Source organism: Anopheles ziemanni, chromosome 2 (assembly GCF_943734765.1).
Source record: "Anopheles ziemanni chromosome 2, idAnoZiCoDA_A2_x.2, whole genome shotgun sequence".
NCBI lineage: Eukaryota > Metazoa > Arthropoda > Insecta > Diptera > Culicidae > Anopheles > Anopheles ziemanni.
The window spans coordinates 64,524,173-64,547,461 of record NC_080705.1 but is presented as its reverse complement, the minus strand read 5'-3'; the positions used below and the strand labels follow the sequence as shown (position 1 = coordinate 64,547,461).

The 23,289-nt window shown below is 46.7% G+C and overlaps 4 protein-coding genes across 4 annotated transcripts in view; 2 read left to right on the top strand and 2 right to left on the bottom strand.

The window, feature by feature from the left end:
• Positions 1–5,832, bottom strand: part of LOC131281715 (diacylglycerol kinase 1) — an 82,822-nt gene extending 76,990 nt beyond the window's left edge. Inside the window, exons 1-2 of the mRNA XM_058311062.1 lie at positions 5,604–5,832; positions 3,057–3,453 (exon numbers count right to left, since the gene is read on the bottom strand). The gene's annotated coding sequence lies outside the window, so the exon portion shown is untranslated. The remainder of the gene's footprint in view (positions 1–3,056; positions 3,454–5,603) is intronic.
• A 3,703-nt stretch (positions 5,833–9,535) lies between these two features.
• On the top strand, positions 9,536–15,536 carry LOC131294103 (beta-1,3-glucan-binding protein). The gene is made up of 8 exons (XM_058322149.1): positions 9,536–9,635; positions 12,183–12,345; positions 12,488–12,642; positions 12,728–13,203; positions 13,311–13,453; positions 14,513–14,682; positions 14,872–15,260; positions 15,333–15,536. Exons 1-8 carry the CDS (start codon positions 9,536–9,538, stop codon positions 15,534–15,536), a joined length of 1,800 nt encoding a protein of 599 aa, XP_058178132.1.
• Positions 15,537–15,794: 258 nt separating this feature from the next.
• Positions 15,795–16,633, top strand: LOC131294102 (uncharacterized). The gene is made up of 5 exons (XM_058322148.1): positions 15,795–15,803; positions 15,901–16,056; positions 16,120–16,278; positions 16,351–16,455; positions 16,529–16,633. Exons 1-5 carry the CDS (start codon positions 15,795–15,797, stop codon positions 16,631–16,633), a joined length of 534 nt encoding a protein of 177 aa, XP_058178131.1.
• Positions 16,634–18,325: 1,692 nt separating this feature from the next.
• Positions 18,326–22,570, bottom strand: LOC131294101 (methylcytosine dioxygenase TET). Its single transcript, XM_058322147.1, has 8 exons — positions 22,232–22,570; positions 21,900–22,160; positions 21,457–21,761; positions 21,244–21,339; positions 21,086–21,170; positions 19,329–21,001; positions 19,126–19,261; positions 18,326–19,030 (listed from the first exon to the last, which is right to left on the bottom strand). Exons 1-8 carry the CDS (start codon positions 22,376–22,378, stop codon positions 18,326–18,328), a joined length of 3,408 nt encoding a protein of 1,135 aa, XP_058178130.1. The 5' UTR covers positions 22,379–22,570.
• Between the last annotated feature and the right edge of the window lie 719 nt (positions 22,571–23,289).

Genomic DNA, 23,289 nt, shown 5'->3' with positions numbered 1-23,289 from the left:
TCGCTGCTAACGGCCCGTAAGGGCTGGCAAGAATGGCACCAAAGTTAACCGAAAAAGAACTGAACCGTGCGGAATACAGCAATGCCCTTGGTAGCGACAGATAAAATTTTTATTTTAATCACCATACGAACAGTGGGTATGTTATTTATCGTGAATAATTGAGAACTACTAAAAGCACGTCCATCGGAAAACTTTGAAACCGTTTGAAATTGTCAACAAATCGATATACAAATTTAGAAAAAATCTAGTTTATAACGTGTTCAATTCGGAATAAAGCGAAGGCAAAGTTTCCCGTCTACCCCGGCCCTTCGAAACATACGCTTCGGGAGAGTTCAAGCGGAATAAAGTTGTTCCATGGGAATCGGATTTTCTTGTCACAGGAGCAACACCACCACCGACTCGTGCCTGGCCAAGTATTACAACTGTGCTGCCCTTAACAGTCACTTTGGGAAACTTGCTGCCCTATCGCAGGTTACAACCTTCACCATCAGTGACTTTTTCCTTTTGTCCATTTTGCATGGCGCAGCTTGTGCCCGTTTCACTCGGTTTGTTTTCTTAGTGTGCCTCTGTGTGCGGTTGGATCGGAAGCTACCAAGGCAAACAATACTATGCAATATCATTGCAAGCTTGCACAAACAAAGAACTCCCAAATCAACCCAATCTGGCTGACGACGAACTTGGTCGTTGTGGGTGACACCCTTTTCCACCCTTCCTTCCACGCCAGAGGTCGTCCCGAAAACTGAGGCCAAATGAACGAGATATGCATACTATTATTTGCCAGCGTTTTCTCATGGCCATTTTTCATTACATTTACATGCCGCACCGATCCGTGTGCAAGCTGTTGGTTCTGCGAAGGGGAGAGTAAACAGCTGCAAGCGAGTGCATCCTGTGTTTCGGGGGCAGTCCGACCATCCCGATCCGTTATCGGTATCCCGTGCCGAAGGCATACGTACATATTTCCGATGGTAAAAGAACAATGATTGCAAATGAAGTTCCATAAGTAAACAACCTTGCGGTAGTCACAAGCAGCATGGAGCCAAACATAGGCACATTCACACACCTGCGAATGCATTCGACAATCAAAATGAATCAATTTAAAGCATAAAGATAGTCCGGAAGCTCATCATCAAGTAACATTTGTGATTCCAAACATTCTTAGAAAATGTTGAAGCGATTAGTATCCAACGAAGTGGTATTTTGGCGAAGTGATTTGAACGATTCGTTTCACTTTTTATCGTAACATTTGACAAATTGATTTCGAGTAGAAATATTTTTCTTGTAAATGTTTCACCGTTTCATCAATTTTCAACGAACGCTTGAACATTCCAGATAAACCCGAAACTTTCCTGCCAACCTCTGTTCACAAGCCAGTGGCAAATGTTCGACAAAAATCAACGTCCAATTTCTATTTACTACGTTGCCAATTTCATGCCGAAAAAAAACATACTGTTTGCCAACCAATCGGAAAACCATCCAAGCCAATCCAATCCGACCACCATCGTCAAAGAGTGTACTATATTCGTTCGCCTCATGATAGCATTTGGAGCGACATGTATTGAATGACTCCACCGGTAGCTGCTACTTTCCCTCGCTTTCTGTTTATTGCCTTCACATTTTGTTTTAATTTTTTTCCGTTTGGCTTTCCTCCCGTAGAACTCACATCGAAAACGATTCTAGGGAAGGAAGAAATAAAAAATTGAAAAAACGTCGCCGACGGCGACGCGGAAATTTAATAACATTGAAATGTGAAGTTTGCTATTCCCCTGTTGCTAATCGAACCATCATGGCAATGAACCGGAAACGAATCGTGCTGTCAGACGGAACCTGTACGTCCCCAGGGGTGGAAACCAGGAGAAATTTACCAGACATGGTATGCTTTTCTTTATGTTGCTTTGTGCCCATCGCCGACAAATATATACTTCCAGTCAAAAGCAGAAAGGACAACAGAACCGGCTGACAGCACTCACAAGCAATGCCGAAGTAGACTGGCTGAAACCCCTGCCAATACATCGTGAAATGGGACCAAAATCAAACAGCAGGCCCCAAAATCCACAGCTTCACAGCCCTGGGGGCGAACTTCGGAACGTGCGTCCCGGAGAAACGATCGCACGGTATCCGGTTGCGTACTTAAGATAAGCCTAAACTTTATCTGACGCTTGCTCCATCACGGCCGAGCCGGGAAAAGTGGGGGGTGTAGCGCGATCAGGATGCGCCTCGGCGACTTGCCCTCGTGGCCTCGGGTTATCAGCTCGTTCCGGCCAATGGGTAAACAATAAACAATGTCTGCAGTGTAGTAAACCAGCAGCCCGGCCCAGCCGGCCGTCCAGCATGTTATTTGGGTGTTATTTTAACGTGGACCTGATGGCGTTTTTCTCAGCCCTTCGCATCGCATAAACACACTGAGTGCCCATTTTACGTACGTTGCGCAATAAATAGAACTTTGCCGAATATGTTTTCCATTTCTCCTGCATGATTTTTCATTCTACTCAGGCTTATTTAACGGTGAAACCTATTTGATTCAATTAATTGAAATATTCAACGATCAAGCGATTTTTTTACATATATGCAAGTCGTCAACCGGTTCATAATTGCATCATATTTTTAAGCATAATAACGGTTAGAGAAAATTTTAAAATACAGGAGAATAAACACATTTCCAACATAAAGATTAAATTAAGACATGCTTACGCTAAAATATAGCCCTTGAAAATTTGATCAGGCAATTTGTGAAGTTCATCACGATCGAGTGAGAAAAACAAAAATTACAGTCATTTGCAATGGCCCTTCCATAAGTGAGTCCAAAAACTTAAAGTTTGTGCCCCGATTCTAAGGTGACAGACCGGTGGAAGACTTGTGGAAACAGTACTAGTGAAACAAGTGAAACCAAGGGCAAAAAATGAAATGGTCAACATTTGTTTAACAAGATACATCTTTTAAAAAATGAGTAAAACAATTAAATGTGATAGCTCGTAAAAAATCAGTATATAAACAATACATAAAAATAGAAAAAGATCTTTTTTGTGGCGCATTAAGTTATTAAAGTAAGATAATTTTACCTTGACAATCTGATGATACTTCGATACGGAACTGCTTCCTACGTTGCCTGCCTCTCGAGTCCAGTCGAAGAATTCCACGATGTTCCCAATTGCAAATTTTTTGTATGCTTTTTCTAATTCTCTTCACTACTGCTGGATCGTGTCTTTTGATCGTGTTGCTGGCATCGGCTGCAAAGCGCACTGGAACACTTCCACCGGAATACCGTGCTCATGGTTTTGCGCGGCCACCTTCGCCAGCGCTCACTCTCGTTGGCAAACCAGCAAACCTTTCTTCCAAGCACTTGGCTTTCTCCACTTTCAGTCGCGCTGGCTCACACTAAAAACCCCACGGCGTGCGGTGGCGGTTTCGCGTGTTCCGGCATCGAATTACGGTTCATCGAGTTTTCCCGGGCGCTTCCTAGAATATGGATTGATGTGGTGCGTCTTAGCTGTGCTAGATGATGCCAACAGCATAAACACACGCTCACACAGACACACCGACACACCAAACGGAGCGGTTGAATCGCGTCGAAAAATCTCGTATTTCCCTTGTAGTTTTCTTACATGCGCTTCGAGACCGTTCGGGGGTTGTTTTCCTTCTCAAAGATTGACCATCTCTTGCTGCTTGTTGGCACGGTCAACGGTGGCGAGAGGGCGGAAGAAAACACGACACCAGTGAACAAAGTGACTGTCCATGACGTTTTTCCGCCTTCGTTTTGGCTTCCTTGGATGATTTTGCCTTTTTTGTTTACTACTCTTTTTTTCTAAAGGATCGGGAAATTTTGAGAGCACTTAACACGACCATTCCGCGGTCCAATCCGTCTCCTCTTCGCTCTTTCCTCCCCAGGCCGGGATGATGACGAGAAAATTCGTTTACAAGTTTTTTTTTACTTTACTTCCATGAAACCATTCCGAAACTGGACACCGTTTGTGTTTTTCGAGACCAAACTTCTTTGACCGGGAAACATTCATCAAATGTTGCGACAAAGTTGGCGGAGAAATTGAAACAGCAAGAAAAAAAACAAAGCATCCAAGAAATACTATTATAGCAAAGGCAAGGACTTTCAAACCATGGCTATTCGACGCAATTTCGGTTCAAGTCAGCAATAAAAAATGACAAGAGTAAACTCCCCAAACCGACATTCAAATCAGAGCTACTCTTCCCAGCCGGAAACGAGATCAATCGGAAAACAAGATCAAAACCCACGATCGTCCGCCCTTTGCTGGTCGCAGCATCCACTGTGCGCGCGAGTTTTCGGTACGCTTTGAGCGTCAGTTGTTTTTTCCTCTTTCAAACTCCCTTTTTCGAGGCTACCAGGTTTGTTATCTCAGTAATTTTCGAGAGTGCGCAAGTAGTTTACACAAACAACACCAAATTGATGCAGCGGATGGGAGAAAAAAAAGATAAAGTGGCAGGCAGCGTGAAAGATTGACCGAGCGGATGGGCCAAAAATCATACTCAAACACGCCCGTTACAAAATGGTGAACGGCTGAAACGAAACACCTGAGCTACACGCTAGTGAACTGTCGAGCGAAGATTGCCAAGATGGATTACCGTGGTTGGCTCTCGGTGTTGTTCCGATGGATGTGCAACTGGCCAGAAGAGCAAGCGAAAGATCGTCCACGTATAGGAAACCACAAAAGAAGGGCACCAAACCCGGCTCCAAATGCGGTGGTGTAGGCTAACATCAACGCGATCGTCGTATGCTCATATCGCGTGCTCGAGACCTAGCGCAGTCCAACACCAATACTGCTTACTGCGTGGGACCTGGCGGTCCATATGGTAGTGATCCGGTCCCGACCCGATGGAACACATTGGTCGCGTTTGAAGTGCAACAACTGCGCGCAAAGACGGACGGCTCCGAATCCGATCGTTTGGAGGGCGAATCGGTTACAGATGTTTCCACATAGGAGCCGGAACCGCAAAGCAAAACACCGAAAAAAAACAACACTCGACGCAACCGGAGCGAGTCCAACACGCGCGCGAATCACACTCCCAAGCGCACAACCGAGCAATTTTCGCTCGCTACGTGACAATATTTCTAATGCGCTGACCAGGAATGCCAACCAGAGATGTTTCGTGGGCGTTTTGGTAGGTCGGGGGGGAAAATGCGGAGGAACGGAGGTCCAATTGTATCCCGCATATAGCGAATCGTCGGGCACAATTCGAGCGCCATTTATATTGAACATAAACCTCGTATGATTTTCCTCCTCGGGAGTGTTTTGTTGTTCACCTTACTCGGGGCCAATAGAGTTTATTTTTATCCGGCCCATACTTCTTTTTTCCTTCGATTGCATCGATTGCTCTCTTCGCCAAGTGGAGCTTCTTCACTTTTTTCTTAAAGCGCACCACGGACCAGTTAGTTGAGATCTTTTTTGGTTTGCTTGTTTGTCCGACACTCGAAACGGGCGCCACCAATCACTATCAAAGCGCGTGCCCCTTTATGTCAACGGGAATGCAATTTCGCGGCGGGACGAACACCGAACCAACGCGCACACGGTTATCGGAGTAGGCCTTGTAATAAAACCACGCACGCCACACGACGGGGACGGTTCAGTTCAACAAACCTGGCGAATCCGGCGATATGTGTGACACTGTTTCTTTTTTTTCTCCCCCCTTATTGCTCGTTATCTTCTTTCCTTCCGAACGCGTAAACTCGTCCTCCACACACTCACACTGCCCCAAACCACACCGAGAGACTCCGGGCCACGGCTGGACGAGGTGGTGGAACCGTTCGACGAGCACACGCAGCAGGCGTTACGAGACTCGCTGCAGAAAACGCAACCGAACGCGACGACCATCCGTAGTAGACTGCCGCGTAGCTAGTGTATACTGTGCAGTATATTCGAGCGACTGCTCGAATGTGTACCCACTGCTCGAATGCTTCCTTCGCTCGCGTCACCACCATGACGGGCGCTGCTCCAAGAGAAAGAGCGAAGTGAAAGCAGGCGAGAGAAAGGCACATGTCGAAAATAGAACTGTGTATTCCGGTACACGAAAATCTACTGGGAGCTTTGTGATTTCCACGAGGTACCATGCGTTCCCTTCTATCGGTGCTCCAACACAATGGTGAACGGTGCACCGGTGGAGGTGGATGGTGGGATGGTGCGAGAGTTTGTTTACCGTTAGCAACCGCGAGTCCTGCGTAGGTTTGTGTGTGCCTGTGTGTGTATATTCTCCTACGATGGGATTTTGGACTTCGGCCGTTGAAAGGCCACAGAATGGCGTCTGTTTTGTTTGTCCCGAAAGCATATATCCATCCATCTTCGGGAACGCGTGTCCGGATGCGCGCGCACACACATACCGCGGCAACTTTCCACTCCTTTGAGATTTACTTCCTTCACGTGCTGCGAGGCGTGCATCGGAAAAGGAAGCGGTATCCAACGTACTATCTCCGTGTGTCACAGTTAGCGCCTCCACGCGATCATGCTATGCATACACACACATACACAGATCGTTCAGCTTGAGCACGATAGGGAACGTGACGCCAACAACCGACGGCAGCCGACTCACGAGGGCTTCGCGAACTGACCTCACAATAGGTCACTGCTCACTTGTCCTAATCTCACCACTGCACTATGGACAACACGGAGCAAAATAGCGGAGTGAAATTTTCACTCATTGGTTCTAAAAACAACAGAAGTGTATTAAAAAAATATTGAAACAGCAATATAAACCCTTTTTGTAATGGTACAAAAAAAAATGAATTAAACATAATGGAGACGCCTGGTATGGTGTAAGTCACGATCACATGATATTCACAGTTATTGAACGAAATAACTATCGATCGATATCCATAACATGATTAATACATGAACCTTGTCCAATCTTTCCTTACAGCAACAGGCCCTTTAAATTGGATTAACATTTCACAACCCCATGACTTTGACAACGTGAGGCTTGTAGTTTCATATGTTTCTTTGAGGGAAACATATCGTTTAGCTCGAATGCGAAGCGGGCTCACAGGGGTATCTCACTTTTCACAGCGAGCCAATGCCAGACAAATAACCCCTCTCTATAGTCTCGCTTATCAGTGATATGTTGCTCTGCGATATGAGACCTTCCTTCGGGTACGTCACACCCTGCGCGTCCCTAGAGGAGCCCGTAGGTAAGCGTATGTAAAGTTGGTGTGAAAGCTAGAGAAGTTATCTTTTAATCTGCAAATAGCAGCAACTTTGTCTTCCCTGCGGCTCATCCGAGGCATGGTGCGGCTAGGTTCACTTTGACGTTTGCAACGTCCTCTAATAGGGTTAATTGAGAACATTTAAAAACTTTGTAAATTATTTCTTGAATTATCTTATAAGCTTAATATAACGAATTCAATAGCTTAACTTTGATCGCAGTACCACAAGCAGGATCTAGCCCCAAAGTTGGAGAAACATTTGGTTCCTCGAAGCTGAGCAGTTATTGATCGTAGAGTAATCATCGTTCGCCAAGACGCTTTTTCATGTCCCACTTTATGTTAATGAAAAATCTCTATTGCAATCATCCAATATCACATAAACTTGACCAAATCAAACCTTACTTTATGGTGTGCATAAATAAAAGAAAAATATCTCCCGAGTGCCTTCGATCGGTAGCTTCTCTTCCCGTTCGTCTTTCATTCGCAGATCTATACCAAGCGGCGATCGTTCCACCGGAAACCAGATCCACGACCATAATCGATTCACTACGGCTGACAACTCCATCGCGCTTTGTGCCATTTGGATTTTATGGGACAATTCGCCGTTTCGACAGCCAAAGCGGACGACCTGCACTCCGCAAAGCGAGGAAGTAGCGGAGAGAAAACAAAAGCTAAATCAAGTAACACCATTCACTTCCGGTGGTGGTATTTACGAGCGTGTCCGTCCTCGTTGGCGCTCCCTGCTCCCTGCTATCTGCATCCTTGATGACGTCATAGCTAGAGTGTTACACCCTGTCCCGCTGTCCGCTATCCGCTGTCTCGTTTCCCGCCAGCAGCGATTCGTTCGAACGGAAGCCCACTTCTCCACCATAAGCCGATACGATTCTCGGCTGTGTGGGGCCGCTTTTAAGGAGCGTCAGGACATTCCATAACGCCTGCCGTACACCGACAACTGCCACCACCGTCACACAACTGATGGCGCAATAAATTTCGCACCCTTCCCCCTCCCACCCAACCATCGCCACCTGTCGCCGCCATTCCGTCCAATCGGGTTGTTCCGATTATGGTTGACGTGGCGCCTCCATTGGCGTCATCGTGCATGTGCCGGTGGCGATGAGCGCAGTAGTACACGGGAAGGCAAGACATACCCGGTAGTAGTAGTCGTCATCTGATTTTGCCACGAGCAGCTCCGTGGATCGCTATTTGAAATATTTTATAAGATACGGCTTGTGGGGATTATTTTTTTCAAAAGGATTTATTAATGATGCGTAGATTTGATAGACTTCCAGTAATTTAGAAAAAGGATAACTCGTTACTTAATTTATTCCCTTTGAAAAGGAAAAGAACATCTAATTATCTTTTTTAAAGAGAAGCAATAACAGCAAGCAATTTTGCATCGGGGAAAAATAATGTTTTTAATTCATGTCTACAAAGTTGTTACACATAAAATTTCAATATGTTTTACCTACAAGCTTGCAATATGCCAACTTATCAGTCACGAGTCCTTGATAGTTAAACGAATTTTTGGAGCCATTTCCCCTCTCCGTTCCTGGCACAACTGTTTCTTCAATCTGAGAGCCAGTCGAGGGTACAGTAAATGAGTAAACATAATTACTGCCCTGCTGGTTAGTGGCGTGCATGGACCATCCGGACGCTGGCAAACCGTCCTTCAAACGATCATCCCCATCCTACCCTCTCTCCGGGCATCGGAATCACTTTTGACACCGAGGACGACGCTATGGCCCGACGCCGGTCATTAGCAATACCCATCGGAGTGGTAAGCAATCAAACTCACTGCTACCACTACTACCACTGGCTGGTGTCGACTGGGAGGTGCTGTAGTATTTGCCCCAACCCTCCCTCCGCAATATCGCAGCCATCACGGTTGTTGTGATAATTGGAAAATCTTCCCATTCCACCGTCGTGGATTTCTAAGGATTTTGCTTTTATTTTTCATTGCTACGCGAAACGATACAGCGCGTGATTTCGACGACTCCCGAAGAGGTGGGGGGGAACTACTTGGAGGTGTCCTAAAAAGTGTCCATCTGTCGACACTTCTGGTGCGGGCGCGACCCGTAGGGTCACCGTCGGATCGCTGCCATCGGCGCACACAATGCCACGCTACCCCCCGTGAGGGCTACCTCTAATGACTATCCAATTCTACGATTCGCTTATTTATCGCTCCGACCACCATTCCTGTGCCCTTTCCAGCTAGTTTGCTGGCGTTTTCTCCCGGCCTCCGGCCGACATTTATCTCACAGCCCACCTTCGCCCCCTTGCCCCCAGTTGGGTGGTATCGATTTTTCCATACACTTTCACACATACCGAAGGGGGGTTACGGAGGGACAAAACAACAAACCACGCCAAGCCGATGGAATGGCTGCTTCGGGTGCCATCCTTTCCGTGCGCTGCTATGACGTCATTCGAACGGCTGCTGCTGGTGGTGGTGGTGGTGATAGTGAACACATTGTGCTGTGTGAGAGGAAAATTAGCATTTCCACTCGGGAGCGACTGAGGAGGCTGGTGAAGTTGGGGGAAAATTGCCATCAAATGGCGAAACGAAGCCGGAAGCCGTTGTCCTTTGACCTTCGCCCCCTTTTGGTGACGGGGATTGGTGGAAGGTGATTGCCATCGACAGGGCGACAGATGGTTTGGCGGCTGGCGGACGACATATTTTTCGGAGGGTTGAACTCTTGCTGGGAAGAGGGTCCGAGCGTTTCATGCACGGATTGATAAGTGAACGATGGATTACAAAAAAGCTATTCCAATATTGAAAAGGAACCGAACTGGAACCAATGCTTTACCTAAACTATGTCGGGATCATTGCGATTTAAGGTTTAATGCAATACTATTAAAAGATTTACTGATGACGTAGTTGAACGAAGAAATTATTTTCCAAACTCATTAGCTTCGATTTTAGTTCCCGGAAAGCGAACAGTTTTCCCTACGAACCAGTTCCAAGAGCTCCAACATCTTTTCGGTTAAACACCGGCATACGCTTGGCGCCGAGGCCGACGATGAGTTGTGGCCCGTGAAAGGTGTTCGCAAGCGGAACCACATTACATCTGCTCGATCCTGCTCCTGACGAGGGAAGAGAAAGACGAAAAATAATTGAACTTAATAAACTTTTAATTTACCTTTTCGGCTTCTCCGGGAATCCGGTCGGGTCGGAAGCGATCCACGGTTTGGCTCGCGGTGGCAATGCCTTCCCATTTTCCGGAAACTCCACGGATCAAACATCGTGGTGGTTCAGCCCAACGATACCAGTCAGCCCTCTGGTGTCCCTTCCCTTGCTTGTTGCCCATTCGACTTCGACTAATTAACATCTTGTTTATTCAACGACGGCCAGCGTGGCATTGGCGTTCTCTTTCATGGTGGCACCGGGAAGGGGGAGGAAAATTACTCTTCCGCTTCCGAGCGCGTCGAGGACGCATGGTAACTGGGGTGAGAGGGGAAAAAGGAGAGACGGGAGGGGGGGGGGGGGCGGAGATGAGGGAATGGTGGCCGTATTTCAGCATTACTGCCGGCGGCGCCCGCCCCAAACCGGGGCCATTTTGTTTGGTTTGGTTTGTTTGTTTTCCCTGTTATTTTTGTCTTCATTCTGCCCGTCCGGACGTTTTCACTTTATTCTGTACACACACACATCCATACACACACCCACTATGAAGGATTTGGAAAAGCCTCTGAAACACTCCCGAAGCTGCCACACCGAGCACCAACACCGTGGAGATTGGCTTTTTGTGCCCAAACATTCGACCGTCCGGGCCCCCGGAATGTGGTCATCAGCCAAACGACGGAAAAACAGCCATTACCTTGCATATGATACACAAATTGTGGTTGTGGACGACTTCCTTTTTAACACCCGGCCCCGTGCGTCCTTTTGGTTGTGCTTAGTTTTGATTTGTTTTGTTCTGTTTTCGTTTTTTTTAGCTTCACCGGCGGCTATATTTGGTGGGTAATGAATTTATTACTTAATTCCGGAAAAGCAGTGTGTATGGATGGACGGCGGCAGCAATGAATTATACCATTGCCATTTTCCAGCTGTAGGTTATGGATATGGTCGGTGCCACGAACTTGCAGGAGGCGAAGGTGAAGCAGTAATGTAGCGCGGGGTGTAGTAATCGCCATAGTAATAACGAGTTCCATTTCCTAGAAAATACACTTTTTGATCTTATCGTGAGGCCAATTAAGCATGGCTTATCGAAAGGTTAATCTTTGAAATTTATTCCCTTTACTCTCGAAGCCAAGCAGCATTTGACATTTTTGATCGGCTCTACACAGAATTCCCATTTGTTGCTGGCTCATTTTGAAAAAGTAGATTTAAGTCTCTGATATATCTAGATTGCAGGTGCTCAATAATGAATAAAATGTTTTAAATGTTAACATTGAAAAAACATATGTTAATAAATACATATACTGAACACTGTAGTGAATATGATTAAGTGAAATAATTAGCTCTTATTTTATGTGAGTTTGTGCCAATGAAAGGCATGTTTTTCAAAAGTAATTACTTTTTTTTCATGTCCTTACTTCAGAAAAGCAGATATTTTTCTTTGTTAACAGTAAAAGAGACCGAAGACCTTTCAGTTTCCTTCATTTAATTTAAATTTCTGTCTGTTATACAGTGGTTAAAAGTAATGTGATAAAATTCAAATTTTTATATCATTCCGAGCATTGGCATAATTATGGATGTTAATCCAAATTTTGATAACTTTCATTTACAAAATAAAAGTTAATTAAAATCCTTTTATATCCTTTAGGTTATTTACGATATTGATGTTTAGTAAGGTGGAATGCATTGTTTTTAAGTTTCATCTTCCATTTCGATGTACATAAATTCTCTTTGCTGACCATTCATAGCATTTACTCTTCAGTCGCACAAGCTGGAGGGAATCCCCAAGATCCAAGTCAAAAAAATAAATTGACAAACTTCTTCAAGAATCAAATATCGAAAGAAGCTACTTGAACAATTGCTGTTCAACACATGGTCAATCTCACCGAATATGTTCGCCTCTCCAAACAGCACCGCAAACATCTGGCACCAGCACAACGAAAGAAACCAGCGGAGACGATGCGATGCATCTTCGGGACTTTCGCGGAACGACCACATTGAAGAAATCTACGATCGTTTCACGAGATTGCGCGATCGTCGAAACCAGTATTTCGCCCCAAGACGTTGGAAACCGGTAATCAGTTTGTTTGCGGCGTCAGTCGAAGCAGGAGGGACTTCACAGTTATTGTGTCTTGTTTTTTTACTTTTAAGCTCGGTACGTCCTCGCTGTCAGAATTCAGAAGTTCATCCGTGTGCTCCGGTGGTTCCCCTTCCAGCTGGGCCGTTGCAATTGCTTCACGACGGAGCAGCATGAAGAAATTGGTACAATGTGTGCTAGTTCCCTTGCTGGGACTGCAGGCCATCGCTTATACCATACCGGAGGTTCGCTTCGAATTTCCGACCAACAGGGGCTTCCGTGCCAGCATTCCTGGTGAGTCTCGTTAAACGCGTACCCAACGGAGCGTGTTGCAGAATGCACTCGACTCGACCCTACATCGCTTTCCAATGTCCCGTAGATACCGAGGGTCTGCAGATGTTCGCCTTCCACGCCCGACTGGGCAAACCGTTCGAGCGGTTCGAGGAGGGCGACTACAGCGGCGACATCTCGATGGTCGGTGCCGACGGTCGGTGGGCGTTCGAGACCAACAAACCGCTGCTGCCTAACGGTCTCATCATCTACTACTGGGTGTACGTGCAGTTCGACAACGCCGGCTACTGGCTGGCGGACCGGAAGCACACGGTCAACAGGCCGAAAGCGACCGCGCCACCGAAAACCACCACCGCAAAGGTCACCACACCAACCACAACGACGACAACGACAACGACGACAACGACTACGACGACGACGGCCACCCCGTGCGGTGCATCACTTACCACACTCAACGGGGGCCGGTCGACCTGTGCCGGCCAGTTGATCTTCGAGGACACGTTCGAGCGGAGCACTTTCGCCCCCAAGTGGCAGCATGAGGTGCGCATTCCGCTCGACACGGAGGTAAGACCCCACCGGGGAAATGGCCCACCAGAACCAGAATCTCAAACGGCTCCATCAAAACTAATGAATTCATTTCCTTCCGCCTCCGGCTGCGACGCGGCAAAAAGTCAGCGGAATTTCTGTCCTACCAGAACCTCCCGGAGAACAGCTACATTGCGGGGGGCCGCCTGGTCATCGTGCCAACGCTCGTCACGATGAGCGCAGATTACACCGACGAGCGCATCCGCACCGGGGAGCTCAAGCTCGACGGGTAAGTGTAGGAACGATGGAACAGAATATTTGCCCGAAGTAGAAACCGGCGGCATGCTTTTTGGCGTTATCAGAAATCTGGTGGTTTGTTTTCGTGCATACCCCGGATTAGAGCATCATGGACTGCTCAAACGAACTGAAAACTAACCCTTAAGTGCATGACTCTCAAATCTATGCTTTTCTTGTTGGTTTACTACGTTTGTTTCGAAACGCAAAAAATTTGTTTTCAAAGTATTTTAGTTGTTACATCATTTATACTTTTTACAAAAAAATTCAATAGTATAAATAATTAATTTTACTTGCTTTCATAACACATTTACTATAGTTTTTTTCTGTACGTCACCAAATGAAAGTGTGATTATTTTCATAATGGTTTTCGTATAATAGAAGGTTAAACAATTTAGTCCAATTTTGGCGTTTCAAAAATGAAGACCTTGTTTATGACCACCCATGGTATCTGGTTTTTATGAGTCTCATTTATCATATTAAAAATTAAGCTAGGATAAAACCTTCACTTGTCATGTGTTTAAAGATGAATTCATATTGTAGAGGAATTAACACTACTGAATTTTCCTTTCTATTATAAACAGCATATACTCCATAGCCCAGTCGGTTCATACCCTGTCTCAGTTTAATTTTTACATTTGATCATCAACTCATGCTACTTTGCCATCGAAAATTAACCTGTCCGACTTGATATCAATAAATTTTCCAAAGTTCTAATTTCGAATCCACAGTCCTTTAGAAAACTGTTAAAAGCTATGTCGTAAATTCTTGAAAAAATATGTTTTCATGATTTAATAAACAAATTGGTATTTTATGCGACATCGTTCCACCGTGGGTTAACAGAGTCATAATAGATTGTGCTTTGGGGCTTCCAGTGATGTCCGATAGTAATATTTTTACTTTCTCGTTTACCCCCTCAAACTTCGTGGCGCCTCATTTCGCGCCTAATGGTGTCACATTCTACCGGATACGCCCAACACTCGGCGAATTGGACATCCCGGACAAAACCCAATCTGCCCACGGTACCGGGTTCGTTTCCGGCATCACCGCACAGCTGCACCTCCCCGACGGACAATCCCTACGAATGCCAGCGCAAGGCGGCCCGCTCGATGATTCTGCCGCCCGTGGTGTCGGCTAAATTGAACACCAAAAATTATTTCCGCTTCCGGTACGGGCGCGTCGAGATCCGTGCGAAACTACCGAAGGGAGATTGGATTTTTCCACGTAAGTTGCGCATCCCCCCCTTCATGAGGGTGCCGGTTTTCGGTAGCGTGTGTCCTTTTGGACGTGTGTGGGTGTATTATTCATATCCCCCTCAAGGGCGGGAAGAACGGAGGCGTTCGGGGAACAGAATTGTTTGTTTTATGCTTTAGTCGACAAAAACGTCTACCCACCCTGTTTGCAACTTCCCAGAACTATTGCTGCAGCCGTTCGAAAACTTCTACGGTTACGCGGACTACGCTTCCGGCCAGATGTGGATCGCACACATTCTCGCCAACCGGATGCTGGTATCGGGCGACGGAAAGCAGATCGATGGCCATCGGTTGCGCGGCGGAGTGCTGATCAGCAACATCGCGTCGCTCCGGGGGGACTTCCTGCGCTCGAACCTAAACGATGACCACTTTGGCGATCAGTTCCACGTGTACGGCTTGGTGTGGACACCGGACGCCATTTCGCTCACCATCGACGGGTTCCAGTACGGTACGCTGAGGACGAACTTCCGGCATCACGGTCACCAGCGCAATCTAACGCAGGCGAACCTTTGGAATGTCAACGTTGCGCTGGCACCGTTCGATCGTGAGGTAAGGGACCTTGCCAGCTACTACTTCCTACCAGAAAACTTACCACTTAAATTTGCCTTGGTACACTTACAGTTTTATCTCTCACTCGGTGTCGGGGTCGGGGGCGTGAAAGATTTCCCCGACGGCTGTCTGACGGGACCGTCGAAACTGCCGAAACCCTGGAACAACACGAGCCCGAAGGCGGAGTACTTCTTCTATCAGACGCGCAACACCTGGTACCGCACGTGGACGGAACCGGAGCTTACGGTGGACTACGTGCGAGTGTACGCACTCTAGACACCCAACGCCACGGAGGCGTGACATTAGGGGGGGATCGTTTGCAAACGGAAACGGTCTAATAAAAGTCAATCGCATGCGAAAAAGACACCCTCCCTCTGTTGATTAGATATTAATGATATGGCGTATTTTGGGGTCACGTTGATATGCTGGATCGAGTTTGTACGCTAGTGGCGTTCTCGAAGGGCTCCAATCCAAACGATGGTTTACCTCTGGGGGATATTTTTGGTGACACTCGGGTGTGCTGTGCCACGTTGCATGTCTGAAGTAAATGAAAACCACCATTACTATATTACATCATCGAAAAAGGACTAGGTTTTTCCCAAGTAAGATTAAACTAACACTCTTCATCAACCTGTTGCAGACTCTAGACCAGTACTGTAAGAATACGCTCAGCACCATCTCCTACCGTCAGTGCTGTAAAGTTCCGCAATTTCTGCCGGACAGCGTCATCGAGTTGTGTCGCAAACGTCCCTTGCCTCCCGTTCGACCGGACGTTCCTATGCCTATTCCGGAGAATGTAAGATACCCTGCTTCGAAACAAATGATTTAGGTAGATGATATTCACCGTAAACACCCACAGTGTATAGCCGAGTGTGCACTCAACGTTACACGAGTGCTTATAGACTACCAGTTCCGGGTGGAGCAGGCCCGAAAGGTGCTACTGGCGCGGACCGCTAACGATCCCGACTGGGCGAAAACTATCGGTGTTGCTATCGACAAATGCTACCGTATGACAGTGGTACGGCTTTGACGGTCCCCGAGCAAAGTGCGCGATTCACCCAGCCACCCGTGGTGTTTGTTCCTCTTTCAGCTGAACGCTTTCCACCTTCAGGATGTGGCACTGAACCGCATATCTAGCCAGTGTCTTCCGTCTTCGATCCATTTTTTAGAGTGCACATTTGGCATGGCCTACCGGGTGAGCAGCCTCAACAGAAGCATGACAAAATAGACCTCTCTCAACGCGTGATCCTTTTCACTTTCCCCCGCAGGACTGCCCTGATAAGTACCGGACTGCATGGGATGACAAGTGCCACGCGCTTGTGCGGGCGTTCAACTCGTGCAATTTTTTCTTTGACAAAAAATTGGGCTTCTAAGAGCAGACGAAACTCAGGCTCGCTATCAAACATGCTGTCGCAAGGGAGAAAATGGAGGAATCAATAAAGTAATAAATCACCGTATGGTTAATTTGCTGCATAAACGCTTGACACATTTTATACATATATTTGGTTTTATTTCTTACATGTACAGCCTTACAGTCACGCGACCCGGACGCGTACTTTTGTCTGTTCCGCTTTTATTCTTCTCTAATCTAAGATTAAAATATGAAATCATGCATTTTCTGGCAAAATATATACTAATTAAGAAGCTGTCCTGTAGGGTTGCCTCTTGTTACTGGTTTAGTATTTACACATCCGAATCAAGAAAAGGACGACACAGGATGGGTAGAAACTAAAATAAATTACTATACTCATACCCGGGACGTAAAAAGAAAGCTTAAACAGTAAGACAACCCTTCGCTAACCGTCTCTAACTTGTCTAGGATTTTCATCATTCACACACATTGTACAGGAGGTGAAGTCGAACGTTACGATCACCTCTAGCACACTAACTTTAGCATAAAGCATGTACAAGCACTTACTCAAAGATGTCAATACGATTGCAGTACGGTTAATGTTTAAAAGAATCTTTTTGGTATTTGGTTATGTTTTCTATCATTACACCATGCACGCTTGTACACCAGCTTTAAAACTAGTTTGATTCATACGGCTTGTCAGTAATAACACTGGTTCAACTGAAGCGACAAACGCCGATATAAATTATGTACAATTTAACCGCAACCGAACGTCTGCCACTTGCATATACAATTATTTGTTGGAGCGCGGTTACTATGCTTAAAACATGGTGTTGAACGAAATGTGTCCGAACAAACTAATAAAAATACCTCGATAGATGTAATATGATTGCACTTTTGATGGATTGTGGTTGTGGTGAACGTGACAATGAAATGACTGGGTAGGAGAATTGTTTATATGTGTTTGAAAATACTTTTCGCAAATACCTACACGGTGTCCAAAATATGCTCATCCACATTGAAATATAAATTATAATACTAAGTTAAGGCCATTTTTGGACTTATGAATCCACATTCTGTAATTTTACAAACAGTCTGAGATACAACAGAATAAATAATTTTCATCGGAAAAGCTACGGAAGCATTTTTCATCCCTTCCTGGGACTAACATCTTACAATAAATATGTTCCCATGGGAATTCATGAATCACATTAAACAAGCAAACAAAAACTGGACATTAGAAAAAATATGTAGAATGAGGAGTGGCGTGAGCACCACGACCCCAACGAAAAAAGTGTATGTGTTCAATATATTGGACACCGTGTATATCGATTCTGCAAGTAAATTTTCGTTTGAAAACATTTCGAACAAAACACAAGGCACGTTGTTAGTCACGTGGGGGATGTGTTAAAGGAAATACGGATTAGATGATAGATTCGAACAGGTTTTAAAATATACCTTAAAGGAAAACAAAACATGGCAACAAGGTGAAGAAATGCGAGGAAGTTGAAAATGCCTTTCCACCGATCTAGGGATCCTGGTTTTGGTTGGGACCCAATCAAATCAATGTGTGTGTGTGTATGCACTTACGTTTAAATAAAAGGAGAGCGGCAAAGGGTGGGATTTGTTGGGCGGAACGTTTGAAACGTACATCCTACGTAGACTTATGGTACCGTATGGCGGGGAGAAGCGATGTTGTGTGTGTTCAACCAATCTACGATGGACGGCTGCTCGCTATCAGCTGCGACGAATCGATGATGAACCGTTGAGGCAGGGTCACCATCGTATTCCCATCAACCGAGTTGATGATGGTGGCTCTGCCCCCAGCCAGATTAGCTAACGTTGTTCCGTTGGCCGTTGTTATCGTCTGCACGTTGGCCACCCCGCCTGCCGCCTGATTTTGAACGCTACTCGGAATCGCTATCTGAATATATCCGGCGGTACCATTCGTAAGTTGCGGAATGGTGAAGATCTGCTGTTCGTGCTGTTGCTGCTGCGGTTGGGTTTGCACTATCGTTGTTCCAACCTGCTGCTGCTGCTGTTGCTGAACCGGGACGTGCTGCTGCTGCTGCTGCTGCTGGATGATGGAGTGCATCTGTTGACCCTGATAGTGCTGCGTTGGCAGCTGTATCGTTGCGGTGCTCGTGGGGATGTGCGTTATGGTCAGTGGCATCGATTGTACGACCGTCGTCGGTTGTTGCTGCTGCTGTTGCTGCTGTTGCTGCTGTTGCTGCTGTTGCTGCTGGGGTTGACTTTCTGACGCCTCGATTACGACTGACGGGTGTGACAGAGGAGGCGGTTGTGAAATTTTTGACGCCATCGACTCTACGTGCGTGATAACGGGACCGCTTTTATTCGCCGGACGCTTCGTTGCCGGTTTACCGAGCGCAGGTTTATAGATCGGTTGATTTTCTTGCGGCTGCCAAAGATAGAACATGCAATGTGAGTCTCAGAAAGCTCTATTTTGGAATGACTTTTTAATATTTTTATATAATCCATGCATGGGTAACATACTACCTTTTTCTTTGTCGAATCTAAATCCACATTGTCATGTAACGCTTTGTGTTTCATAAACGGATGCTTATTGTAGAAATCTTTATTACAAATGGAACAGCTGAACGGGGCGGGGTCAGGAATCTCTTCATGTGTCCTAGAAAGAAACAACAGATTTTAATAAAAAAAACCGCAACGCAACGCAAGAAACTCTTCATACTAACTTCTTGTGCTTGTTGAGATTATCCTTTCGCGAGAACAGCTTATGGCACAGGTCACAGCTAAACATCTTCTTACCGGTGTGCGACAGCGTGTGTCGCAGCAGGTGCTCCTTCCGGCTGAAGCTCTTGAGGCAGTCCGGTTCGTCGCACTTGAATGGTCGCAGCCCGATGTGCGACTTTAGGTGCTGCACCAGATGCTCCTTCCGACCAAACACCTTCTGACAGACGTTGCACGTCGTTATGCTTACCTCGCTCGTACCGGAGGCACTGCCAGATCGCTCGGAATCGTTGGCGCTCGATTGATGGTCACCCGCCTGCAAGTCCTGCTTGCCAGACAGGGCCGATATGGCACTCATCTGCTGCGACGCCAGCAGCGACTGGGCACTGCGGTTTGATTCGGTATCCGATCCACTCCCACTACCGTCCTCGTGGGACGTATTTAAGTTGGCGGAAGTTCCGGTTGCGTTCGCGTTACCACCTGATCGACTTCCGGTGGACACCGAAGACGATCTTACGCCGGGATTTCCAGTGCTCTTGATACGTGGCCCATTACTACCGCCGGCAACGTTTGAGGTGGTGCCACTTACAACAGCTGGACGCGTACCGGGAGCGTTGGGTCGTGTTTGCTTCGGTAGACTCGTTTGAGTTGGTACCGACTTGCGCTGACTAACAAGTGGCCGGGTCACCATTTTCACCGATTTCGTAAGTGCACTTGCCGTCGGCAAGGGTCGTGGTGGAGTTTGTGTTTGCTTAATTGCTTGTTTGTGCTCCTGCGCTTGTTGTTGTTGTTGTTGTTGCGGCTGTTGGACAACTTCCGGCTGTTGTTGCTGTTGAGGCGGTGGAACGGGTTGCTGGTGGTGCAGCGGTGGGGGAGACATAACAACCGTCGTCACCTGACCATTTACGTTGGGGACAACCTGGGACTGTGGCGGGACGGAAGCCTTTCCCACCAGTGTAACAAAATTTCCTTCCACCGTTTGACCGGCGGACATGGTTTGTGGTTGCATCAGTGTCGTTGTCGGTTGGCTTACCGAGTTTAGGATCGTCATCGGTGCCATCAACGTTTGGCCACCGGACGCTGTTGTTGTCTGCATGTTTGCCAGCGTCTGGATACCAAACTGCTGCAACATCTGTGGGCTAATCGTGAGCTGCTGATTGGGGGGAAGCGGTTGGGTCGGCGTAAGCCGAATCATTCCGCCCGGTCCCGTCTCGACCTTCATCTGCACATACTGCACCGCGTTCTGGGGTACGGCATTTTGGGCCGCCATTGGCGTGACGGATATGCTATTCACCATCCCACTGCTTTCCATCCCATCCGGGTCGGGCTTTGTCACGATCGACATCAACCGCTGGCCTCCGTTATTATTGACAGTATTAGCACTATTATTGTTTCCTATGTTACTAGAGCTTGTGTTGGTGTTGTTACTTCCTGCACCGCTGCTGATGAGTTTGAGATCCTGCAAAGTGATCATCCTCTGGCCCGCATTTATCGGTGTGCTGGTGTAAATACCACCGGGGGTGGAGCTCGAACCAACGTACGTCGGACTACCACCAAGAATGTATGTGGCCTCCGTTGTGACCGCTTGCGAAACCGGTGTGGTCTTTTGTGGGCTTAGATTCTGAGGAGATTGTACCAGTTGAATAATTCTTGGCTTCTTTACCGGCGTGGTTTCGAGCTATAAAAAAAAAGAAAACATTTCCATTAATATGGTTTTCGCGACGAAATGTTTAGCATATCCTATAAGATTCCATTGACTCACCATCGTGCTCTGCGAAGAGTCTCGTTTCAGTGCCTTGGTTGGTGTTGATTTTATTTTGATAAACTCATCTACTTGTGTGAAGGTTCTAAAAGCAAATGAAATGGAACAGTGTTCTTGACGGATTACATGTTTTTATTCGACAGTTAAGGACAACTTACGTTTGTGGTTCGCCCTCGGGAGATTTTGGTGGGATCGGTATAAGCGCACCGTTATGCAGCCGGTACTGAAGATTGCTAGTCTTGACCGGTGGTTGCCTTTCGAGGGTGAGTGTAAACTGCGGTTGCTGTTGCTGTTGCTGTTGTTGCTGCTGTTGTTGTTGTTGTTGCCTTGGTTGTTGATTCGAGAATGGGTGTGTGCGGATGGTGACCAACTGTGGTTGGTTTGTTATCATTTGCTGTTGCTGTTGTTGCACCACTGGCCATTTAGTTTCACTATCCGACTGAATACCGACCGCCTGTATGATGTTGCTGAGCTGGTCCTCAGCGGTACTCCGTACAGTCACGTTGCCATTGGTGACTTGGATGATATTTTTTGGAATGCCACTGATAGAAATCGGTTGCTGCGCTTGTTGCTGTTGCTGCTGTTGCTGTTGCTGCTGCTGCTGCTGCTGCTGCTGCTGCTGCTGTTGCTGTTGCTGTTGCTGTTGCTGATGCTGTTGCTGTTGCTGTTGCTGTTGCTGTTGCTGTTGCTGTTGTTGTTGCTGCTGTTGCTGTTGTTGCACTTGCTGTTGCTGTTGCTGTTGCTGTTGCTGTTGTTGTAGTTGTTGTTGTAGTTGTTGTTGTTGCTGTGTTGTTGTGGTAGGTACCAGCTTAACCTGTGTCGACTTGGACACAGCGTTGGCTGGCACTGACGTTACGATCTGGGCAAAACTTGAAGCGGGTCGACTGACTATTTGTGGTTCCTTCGCTTTTTCAACGCGAATGTACACCTTGCCACCATTCTTTGCCGACGAGTTGAGGCAACTTTCCAGCATGCCTTGCTTTTCTCCAACCAGCTCGCGGAATTCGATGTGCGCTTCGACCTGTTTGAGGCACAGCGTGCACACGGATTTCGGAAGGCGATCCGTCTCTTGTACCTGTGGAAAAGGCGTCGAACGACGAATGTAATCTTCAATTGCTTCACAGTGTTCCTACTGTGCATACTTACATTTATTCCTAACGATTCACTGATTTTACTTTGTATTTTCCTAATGCGACCCTCCTCGGTAAAGATGCCCACGCGCGCTCCCGCGCTGTTCGCACAAAGGCGGCACAGGTCCGCAAAGTTTACGGACTTATATCCCGTCATCGTCATCCCCGGTTCGGCGTCGTCTGTGTGGCCAATCAGTTCAGTTCTATCCAGGCGCCACCGGTGTGCTTTCCACAACGAGCTCACGCTTTTCACGCGTCAATTCCACCGCCTAACGACATCATTGCGGTTTGTTGTTTATTTTCTTCACAATTTTTGCGCCACAACACCAGACGCCACAACGACATTCAACCACACTACCAACCCGGATGACAGAAGCTCCCTGTTCTATGCGAGCCAATTGTTTCGCGCTGGGAATAAATTCACGAAAAGCAAGAAATTACACTTCACAAAACACGCTGCAACTACACTGGTCACACATTTTCACAACATTTCGGAAAGGACATCGGCGTTCACACGTCACTACTGCATTTTACGCACGACAACAAACTCTCCGGGAGGCAGCGTCTAATCAGCTTCATGAAGAACCCTCCAAGTACGTTCTCAATCGTAGCTGAACAGGGAAAAAACGCTACTTTTTCGACACACAATGACCCTTCCCGTTTCGGAAGCTACCCTTGCCATTCCACCGTTCGAAAAGCACAATTTGTATATAGGTTTCTGTTCACCTTTCCGGGGACGATATGGAATCTTCACGAGAAAGACGCTGTTGTGTTCTACCTTTTAATCAGATTTTTTTGTTTTTAATTCCCTGCCTTGTAGAACGGTGCGCGAGCTCACGCGCACAACTGACGCTCCTATCATCTTTTTCGTTTGACAGCTGGTAAGTGTCATTTTCAGAATAAAAACTAAAAGTGCGTTTTTAAAATGGCGGTTTGAATAAAATTGATGCAAACATTTTCCCATTCGTACGAAAATATTTTAAAATGCAATGGATTGCATTGTAGAATACTTCTTTTCACTGATTCTGGATGATTATCGATCGACCAAGCCAATACGCTCCCCCACCTGGAAGA